The sequence below is a fragment of the Gekko japonicus genome, unplaced genomic scaffold (genome assembly GCF_001447785.1).
Source record: "Gekko japonicus isolate JY-2015 unplaced genomic scaffold, Gekko_japonicus_V1.1 scaffold241, whole genome shotgun sequence".
Lineage (NCBI taxonomy): Eukaryota > Metazoa > Chordata > Lepidosauria > Squamata > Gekkonidae > Gekko > Gekko japonicus.
Genome location: NW_015160216.1, coordinates 443,503 through 453,557, shown reverse-complemented (window position 1 = coordinate 453,557; position 10,055 = coordinate 443,503). Strand labels below are relative to the sequence as shown.

The 10,055-nt window shown below is 42.8% G+C and overlaps 1 protein-coding gene across 1 annotated transcript in view; it reads right to left on the bottom strand.

Moving 5' to 3' along the window:
* Position 1: 1 nt before the first annotated feature.
* The window catches only part of ABI3BP (ABI family member 3 binding protein), a 237,506-nt gene continuing 227,452 nt past the window's right edge, over positions 2 to 10,055 (bottom strand). The window contains exons 46-48 of the mRNA XM_015410582.1: positions 7,301 to 7,462; positions 2,468 to 2,590; positions 2 to 1,572 (exon numbers count right to left, since the gene is read on the bottom strand). Coding sequence (XP_015266068.1) covers positions 1,457 to 1,572; positions 2,468 to 2,590; positions 7,301 to 7,462 — 401 coding nt within the window. The 3' untranslated portion in view covers positions 2 to 1,456. The remainder of the gene's footprint in view (positions 1,573 to 2,467; positions 2,591 to 7,300; positions 7,463 to 10,055) is intronic.

The window sequence follows — 10,055 nt, the reverse complement described above, 5'->3', positions numbered from 1 at the left end:
GGACAGCTACTGTATTTTAAAACAGTCTTAATATAGCCATTCTACAAAGCAGATCACATTACTTTTCAATTTTATATAAAGTAAATTTTTAAAATATAACTGATGTAGGTGGTTTTGTATATTTTGGAGGTAAATTACTGTACACCTATTTTACTAACATCTTCATTGATCTATATTCTATTCAAATAAAACTCCATGATCATTGGTTTGTCAGAGTACATGTAAACCTGCTTATTCTTAATTTGACAGTCAGTTGGCTGCTGCTTATGTACTGTGTCAGTTACGAATGGTGTATATTTGTTGATAAGCAGCTTTCTGTGGAAACACTGAGTGAGAAAAGATTAAACCTTGTGTGTTCTTTGGAGGTGGAAAGCTGTGCTTGACATATACACATGCCCTTCATAAGTGACACTGGTATCTCATACTTGGGTCCCCATACTAGGGGATGAAGCATCCAGAACTGATCTCGTACTTGGCTTGATTAGTCTTGTGCATATTTTCTACCTAATTTGCCTAGCAAAAGATTTTGGGACCTTTTATCATTAGGCAGTAGCTAAAATTCATTGAGACAAAAATTTACAAAACTTACCAGTAGTGTTAGCTATTATGGGGCAAAAGTAAATATCAGAAAATGGCACATAAGCTGTTTGACGGCCAGCTCCAGGCAAGGAGGAATTATGACTTGAAGAGCAGACCTTTTCACTGTGGTCTCAGACGCTTTTGCCACAGTGCCAAAGCTCAGCTCAGCATGTGTGGCTACAGAACCCCTTATTGGCAACCAAATTAAAAGGATTTCACCCAAAGATAATGTCTGTTGTTGCTCCAAGTAGTAAAGAAGACTGGACCATTCAGCAGCTGCAGATGCGCGGTAAAGGAGTCATCTGTGTGGCTTTCCTGTATTTGTAATGTCTACTGACTGCTGAGTACATGGGTACAAGAGTTCACCACCATCAATTTTCCAGAGTTTGGAGTAAAAAACACACACATTGTCTTCCACTTTATAGGGTAAGGTTGAAAACATACCAAACTACCATGACTGAATAATTTAAGAGTACCTCAAAAAAGCAAGAAACCAGAACATGAACTTAGGCCATATGTATCACTACAATTCAGAATATAATCGTTTGTTATCTTTTTTGTCAAAAGGTGCCTCAGTGTCCAAAAAAGGATAAATAATAAACTACATCTTTCACAATAGATGGTACCATAAGACACTAGTAGGGAGCCAGCTTCCCAAGACATTACTTTAGGACATGTTCTAACTTCTAATTCCTACAAAAGAACCGTAGATCTGGGCAACTATTAAGCAGATAATGCAATTACATAGTTGACACAATATTTGTCACTAGGTTTTAGTATGACAAATGTAATACCATGGCATATTTCAGTCACTGGAATTTGTCTTATGTTGGTCATAGTTGGATACAGTCCATCAGCATTCAGTTCACATCTTGTTCTACCATTTCCCAGGTATTGTAGTTCCACATTCATACCAGTGAACATAGTTAGTGTGAGTCGCAGCTCCTATTTTCCCAAACTTGACAGGCTCCTGTCGAAAAGCTCTGAAAAAGCCTGGTAGATCAAAATTGGGGGGGCGGGGGAGAAAAGATATGAAGTTTAACGGCAGCATAACTGTTAGGAACTGAATAATACATTACATTTTCAGGGGTACACTAAAACAAATGGTAAACGGTAGTGGATCTCTTGCATTTTCTTCCATCCAGCAGTCCTTTTCAACCCCAGAGAAATCTATTCCCAGAGTTGCAGTACCTGCATAGACTAACAGCTATGCAAGCTGGGGTGCTGCAGTGAAGAGAGCAAAAGGGACAAAACTGCTCCCTTCCTCTTCCATCAGTGGAGTTGCTCTGATAGAAAAGGCTGAGAGGGCAAATTCATCCTCTTCCCACTCAAGTGGCAGTCCACAGGGGTCCCAAGACTTTGGGAATAAACTGCTCCAGGACATAAAAGGGCTGCTGAGGGGGAGGGGATTGTAGGGAAGATCCACAGCCATTGCCCGTGATTGCTGGATCCAACCCAATCTGTGATAATGGCACTGATATTTACTGAACATTGAGATTGCCATGTATATATTATTTGAACCAGTGTAGTTGCTAAATAAAAGTTTAAGGCTTGAGATTTATGGCCATTAGTACTCTTGTCTATTCAGGTCTAATTTTAACATTAACTGCTCATTATAGTTGATGAGGCCTGTTTTTTGTAGTCAGTACAAAAATAATTTGTCTTAAACTTTCAGGCCTTTTCACACATTACACCTAGATTTGTTTCTAGTTGAGGAGCCACACCTAATCCTGTTCCCTTGTGTACAGTACACATTTTCAAACAGGAGTTTGCTCTTGTATGTTATGCACACTTTAAAGCATTTAATTTAGTCACGTGAACATCAAGGGACACTCTCACAATCTCATAGTTTCAAATATTTTCTTCTTTAAAGGGCCTGTTGACGTACCCTCTTTAGTAGGTAGTTGATCTGGCGGAACCTGTTGCCCTGTCTTTCCATCAAAATATGAGTCCACAAATTGGCAATGGTCTTCTCCATGTCCTCTTTGATCACCTATATTATAAAATTTCCCTGAAAACATTAAGAATTTGTTTAAAAAGAACGTTTAAATACCATTAGAAGAAGATCAAGATGGGTAGCCGTGTTAGTTTGTATGTAGTAGTAGAAAAGAGTATCTGAAGATGTGAGCAGTGACTCACAAAAGCTCATACCCTACCACAAATCTTGTTAGTCTTTAAGGTGCTACTGGACTCTTACTCTCTTCTACTGTGTTAGAAGAAGATTAAAGAAATATTTATAGCCCTCCTTAAAAGGAAGAGAGCTCCCCACTCTCTGTTCCAATCAGCTAACTGCACAATTTCCTGTTTTTTACACAGCTATGCATGACTGGGGGAGTGGAAGCAGTAGGCACAATTCCTCATCTAGTTAGAAATACATGTTTGTGAAAACCTTTCCTAGGTGTAGGAAAGGGCCCCATGCTGGATCAGACTAACCTCTCCCTTATATATAATTAAGTAAGACGCAGCATCAGACGCAGTGGAGAGAAAATGCGCACCAACAGTGTTTGGAGGCTTGAACTGTCCGTCAGAAGCTTCCCCACCTTCCATTGGCCCTGTCGCCTAAGTCCCACCTCAGAACACAAAGGCTGTAGCCCTGCCTCTGCACCCGGTCCCCTCAGATGTCAGACTACTGCTGAAAACCACCTGGTGGGTGAGTGGAACCGAGGAGCACTTGAAGAGCGCCGCCGATAAGCCGCACGCCGCCACCTGACTCCCCCCCCGCCCAACTAGCCAGGGCTGGAGGGAATCAGTGGAAGGCCGCCGCCGGGAGCTCATCACCGCTCGCCGCGGCCTGATCCCCCCACCTTTATCGCACGCCTGTTTCCCCCCACCCGCACACCCTCCCCCGGCTTCAAAGACCCCTCGGAGCCCTACAGGCTTCCGGAGACAGCAGCCGAGGGGCAGCGGCACTGAGCCAACCCCTGCCGGCCTGTTTTTGCCGCTCCCCCCCACCTTCGCCAACTTTCGGGGGCAGCAGGCCAGAGGCAGCAACGCTGAGCCAACCCCCACCAGCCCATTTTCGCCGCTCCCCCCCACCTTCACCAGCTTTCGGGGGCAGCAGGCGAGGGGTGACGATGGCGGCGCTGAGCCAACCCCCGCCAGCCCGTTAATTTTCGCTGCTCCCCCCACCTTTGCCAGCTTTCCGGGGGCAGCAGGCATGGGGTGGCAGCGGCGCTGAGCCAACCCCCGCCGCCCCTTTTTCCCCACTACCCCCCTTCCTCACTCTCTCTTTCTTTTTCCCTATCTCCCTTCATTCTTTCCCTCTCTCACTTCCTTCCTTCCTTCCTTCCTTCCTTCCTTCCTTCCTTCCTTCCTTCCTTCCTTCCTTCCTCTTTCTCCAAACCCCTCTATCTATCCATCTACCTATCTATCTACCACCCACCCACCCTACCTTTCTAGGGCTTGTTGTCTTTGTCCACAATGGGCTTTGCTCCCTAGTTAAATATATGTTCAGTGGGATATATAAATACTTCAATGGAAGACTCATTATCTGCAGATAAAATTCTATTCCATTAAAACATGGATATAGCAGCAAGTACTAATACATCTGAAAAGGTTCAATATAACTGTTAACCAATATTGCCCACTACTGGAATAATGCTAGCATAGTAGATGTTTTTGCTGGGGTTTTTTGTGTGTAAGTCACATCTATTTATTTATTAGATTTTTTTTTAGTTGCCACTCACCCAAAGGGCCTGGTGGCAACTTACAACATTAAAACTATATAAATCAGGTTTTTTTTAAAAAAAGATAACAAATTCAAAATGTTAAAATGTTAAATTATTTAAATATGTGGCAGACACCACACCACTAACAAAAACAATCCAGATATGTAGAGTAAACGCCAAAGGCTAGCCTAAACATTTCGACCTTGCATGCCTTGTGAAAACTAAACAAGTCCACCAGGGCACAGGTGTCATCAGAGAGTGCATTCCATAGGGTAAGGGCCACGAATGAGAAGGCTAACCGAGTCATCCTGGGACCGGGCACCTGAAAAAGGGCCCCTAGAGGATGACCAAAGGGAGTGCGGAGGTTGTAATGGGGGAAGCAGTCCTGTAGGTATGAAGGTCCCAAACTTATTAATGGCTTTAAAGGTTAACATCAACACTTTGAATTGGAACCAAAGACTAATTGGTATCCAGTGGAACTGCCACAAAATTGGAGTAAAATGAGTTGACCATGATGTTCTGGACAGCAACCTGACAGCTGCATTTTGGACCACTGGCAGTCTCCAAAACATTTTCAAGGATAGCCCTACATAGAGTGAATTATAGTAGCAATCTGGAGGTAACTATTGCATGGAACAATGTGGTAAGGTCTGACCCAGACAAGGAGCCAGCTGGCAGGCGAGACGTAGGTGAAAAAAACACCAACTGTGCTACCATGGACACTTGTTTATCGTGCAGAATTCAACCACACCCTGAGGCTCTTTACAGAGGCTACAGCTGTCAGCTGGACACCATCAAGTCTTGGGAGTGACCCTCCAACTAGCATCTCAGTCTTTCACAGGTCTTTTTTAACTTTTCAGATTTTTCTGCAAACCTAGGGGGTCACCCAAGTTTGCAGAAAGGTTTAAGGTGAATGTATCTGCACATAGGAAGCACAGTTGGGAATTAGATACATATATTAGCATGCTATATTATATATGTAATGTATTCAGCCCCAACTGCGTGCAGGGCAAGGGCTCCACGCAGTCGTGCAAAGTCTTCGAGCTTCGCTCCTTAGACAATGGACTGAATGGATCCTAGTCCGCACCAATCGGAGGGCTAGGCTCCCGGCCGAGGGCCTATGGAACCCTTGGCCACTGTAAATAGCATATCACTGGTGTGGGGGTGTATTTGGGGTGTGGAGTTATGCGTATATAAGCCGGCCTGCGAGCCGGGCTTTTTCGTCTTGTTCTTCACCTAATAAAGTATGAGAGCTGAATTCACTAGTAAGTCTCAGTACTTTTCAATATATGACTATGATAGCTACATTTTCTCAAAATATATATTTTAATAGTTTGATTCTTGGTTGTTCCAAGCCACAAAGCATTGTATAAGCAATGGTAGAAGTTACTTATTTTATTTTATTTATTTTATTGAATATCCCACCCTCCCCGCAAGTGGGATTTGATGTACACAAATGCAACAGAGGAAGTGAGTTACAAAGCCACGCAAAAGTAGTAAACACTCTGGTGATGATTTAACAGGGGAACCCCATCAAAAAGCAGTAATTGTACCAGTCAGCTATTCAGCGAAGGGGCTTTGAACAGTGAGGAGGGCAGCCTAAATTCAAACTGCTGATGAGTACAGTTTTTTTTAAAGGACTGCAGGCACAATAGCTGACTCAGGGAGGAGAAACACATGCACATGACTTATTTGTTTCAGTTTCTCATCCAGCCAGGGATCCACACATAAAGGCATGCCTTTCATGGGTCCAGATACTTTCATAGACTCATATTTGTTGAACTTAGCAAACTCCATCACATCAGGTTGTAAAGGCAGCGATGGCACTGTGTGTGACAGCTAGTGACATAGGCCAGAGAACAAAACCTGGCTACTTTCACACATTGTTCTTAAAACAGAGTGATAACCATGTTAGATCACTCTGAGTAGTCAATGATTTGTGGCAATTCTCATTGTGGTGTTGCACTTTTGATGTGGGAAATTGCCTCTAGTGATATTTACATTTTCAGTTTGATGTTAGCATTCCAGTTTTCTTTTTTCTTCTTCTTTTTATTTCAGGGTCCTTTCCACAACCACTTAAGGAAAGATGCAAAAGTTAACCTCCCCCCCTCTTTCTATAAATGCCATTTCTTGAAATGCTTATTCTAGAAGTTTGCTAAATGAGGTCTATAGTGGCTGCTGGCAGGTTTACATTAGGAGAGACACTAAAATAAACCAGAGATTGGAAATGCATATACACATTTACTTTCAATGAGCATTGAGGGGTGGAGGACCTGTAGGTCACCTGCTGCTCTGCACTTCTATAATTTTGTAAAATGGCATATTACACTGATGGACAGATAAAAGCTCTCCATGTTTGTGGTCACTGTGCCTCTGCTCAAGACCTGTGTGCATGCTGCATTTGCTGTATAACCCACCTGTTGATCAGGTGGCAACTTCTGTCCACTCATACCACACCAGTCACTTGTCTGTAACACACTTGCCATATGCTCATTAAGAATACAGTTCCAAAAACTCGACTCCATGACAGGCATGCATAGTTGTGTTGCAGTATGGAGTGATGTGCAGCAACAGAGATAAAGCAAGTGGGGCTAGTCCATTCCACAGTCCTGTTTGTCATATGACAAGCACATGACATGCTTGGGTGGGGCTATAGTGAGGAAGGAGAAAGGGGTGAAATTGATCCTCCTTCCTCTTCTGCAAGTGCATCTCCATTAATGTAAGAGGTCAATGTCATCCCCCTTGTTCCTCCTCACTACTGACAACTGACTTGCACAGCTGTTTCTTCAGGTGGATCCTGCACCCTTGAGAACTCAGGAAAACGTTGGATACTGCCTATGGAAACTCATAGGACCTCAGCAGTGAAGTCTTGGTTTTTAATTTTTTGATTCTGAGCTTGCAGGGGGAAAAACTTGTTTGATTTTATCATACAGAGTGGCTAATAATGTTTTTATAGGTGTTTATAGGTTATAAATGATAAATAATGTCCTAGCTCCAGCTATTCTACAAACTTCCATGTGAGCATTTCAGTGAGACTGCCTTGGATTACATACCTGTAAGTGAATCACTGAGGTAAATTTTGTACCTCAGAGAGTTGCATAGTTGTACACCGACAAACTTTTTGTACCAAGTCCTCTTGACATACTGTTTTCCTTTGCATTCAGAGTAGTCATCAGAATTGAATTTGATTTCAGTCCAAATTGCATCTTTCCCCACTGCAATGGATCAAAAAATAAACTATTGGCTACAGCATACCAAAAATGTGTGTGGCACAAATAGTGAAATCCAGATAAAAAGAGCTTACTAAGAACTTGTTAACATTATTAGCAAACAAGGGACACTAGTGTCCCTTGAAGTGTACTTTGGGAACTCATGAGCTATGCAGCTCTTTGGTGCGTAACTGAAGTAGCTCTACCACAATACTATTACTCTAGAGTTAGACTGGATTTATGGCCCTAATATGCTGAACAAATGTTATGTCTGACTAAACTCAGGGCCAGACTAGACAAGAGATGGGCAGATGTGTTTCTTTTTTCATTTATTTATTTACTTCATTTATACCACACCACCTTTCTCCTCAATCGAGACCCAAAAAAGCTTACATTGTTCTCATCCTTTCTATCCTCTATTTTAACTTGTACCATTCATATAGAAAATGGGAGGTGTTTTTCTTTAACAGTAAAACAATCACATGAGAGTAGGGCACTGAATCCCCCCCTCCTTCTTGTGCCTTATACCCCACTTCCACCCCCCCCAAAATGCATAGCTCCAGGCACTTTTCTACAGTCCCAGCCCAGCTCAACTCCAGAACTGAAGCTGTGGAAAAAAGAAGTGTGCATGCACATGAAACCCAGAATTAAACTTTTCTGGTCTTAAAGATGCTACTGGACTAAAACTTTGTTCTATTGCTTCAGACCAACACAGCTATCCTCTGAATCACACTTCTTTTATTGTTAAAGTAAGATCCTCTGGAGGTAAATGGGGAGGGCATATGAATTATTATTATTTTGGTGTCAAGTCCCTGCTGACTTGTGGTGACCCTGTGGGGTTTTCAAGACAAGAGACGTTCTGAGATGGTTTGCCATCGCCTGGCTCCATGTCACAACCTTGGTATTCCTTGGTGGTCTCCCTTCTGAATACTAGCTAAGGCCAATCCTGCTTAGTTTCCAAGATCTAACAAGATCGGGCTAGCCTGGGCTATCTAGGTCAGAACATGGCTCCAGATAATTCTGCCTCCATATAAATAGTTATTTACAAATTTCCTAGCCTATAAAAGTAGTTTAATGTATTACAGTGAGATAAATATGCCCAGCTGCAACCTTGAGTTATGTTTGGGCATGAGAGAAAACTTGTGATTTAGAGCTGTGTATCTTAATGGCAGTGTTCTGTAAGGAAATGTCATAATTAATCCCCCCCCAAGTTTCAGACACAGCAAGCCTACATTCACAATACAGCTTTAATAACAAAAGCATCAGGAATTTGCAGTCATTTACACATGCAAAAGAATGATCAGCAGCAATTTTGTGAAGTTCCAATATTCTACTGATGAGCTCTGATAAACAGGATTGGGTGACTTTTTGCTCTCTCTTTTAGAATATACATGTTCTTTGCTAACAAGTTGCAGCCGACTTATGGTGACCTCGTAGGGTTTTCAAGGCAAGAGACATTCAGAGGTGGTTTGCCATTGCCTGCCTCTGTGTAGTGACCCTGGTGTTCCTTGGTGGGTTCCCATCCGAATACTGACCTGGGCTGACCCTGCTTACCTTCCAAGATCTGATGAGACTGAGCTAGCCTGGGCTATCCAGGTCAGGGCATAAATAGTTAACTTAATTATCTGATAGTTATTCAAAATGGAATCTGCTAGCAAACCATAATTTTTCTGGACTTTTGCCTTTGGCCACTCTTTAGTGGGTTCAGTGGGATTTCATTGGATGTCCCCCCCCCATTTTATCTGGCTGTATTTTTGTATGTTTGACTTGGCAGTATGAAGGGCTTCCTCCTTTCTTTCCTGGCTTTGCCCTTCATACAAAAGGCAAATCCTGGTTTACAGTTGCTTGGCTGCTTTTGTTTCCCACCTGCTCAGGACTACTATGTAGAGTGGTTCAGGGGCACCTGGGGGCAGAAAGTGCTGCAACTGTGGCTTACTCGTGGCTGTAAACTGTAACGCACGATTTACAGGCTCATTTCAAACCATGCTTTCAGTTTCTGGTTTGCTGGTGGATAGCATGATAGTTTGTTAATTCAGACGTGACACTATACCACAGCGTTAGGCTTCTTTAACCATGGTTTGGTATGGTATCTAACTTTTAAACATTTTTAAAAAGAATTTTGTCAAAGAGGTTCCGGAACTCTGTACTGGTGCATTCCCCCAGGGAAAAAAGCCCTGTGTCTAATCCAAACCCGTACATTAATCATCTCCAACTGGTATCTAATGAACAAACTCAGATACTGCAGAAAGGAAGCATGCTACTACAGAATGTTAAATGTGAGTAATCAACATGAATTAAGGGACCCGGTTCTGATGTGGAACTTATACTGCCATATGCGCTGCAGTTGTTTTTTACAGAGGGGCCCAGTGTTTTCAGAGCTCTCTAGAAGCAGAGGTTGATGGCAAATTTTCTACAGCATAATGGCAACGGATTGCTGCGTCTGCTAAATCACTTATGTAGTGAGAAGCAGCCTTCTCATTTTGCTGGCCCGTCTTTTTATTTAATGACAGGACTGAGAAAATATGAGCTGTGCCTGGCTCATTTCTGCCCATTGGTTCTGAGCCATCGGAGCTGCCTCTGGAGAGCCACATCACGTTGA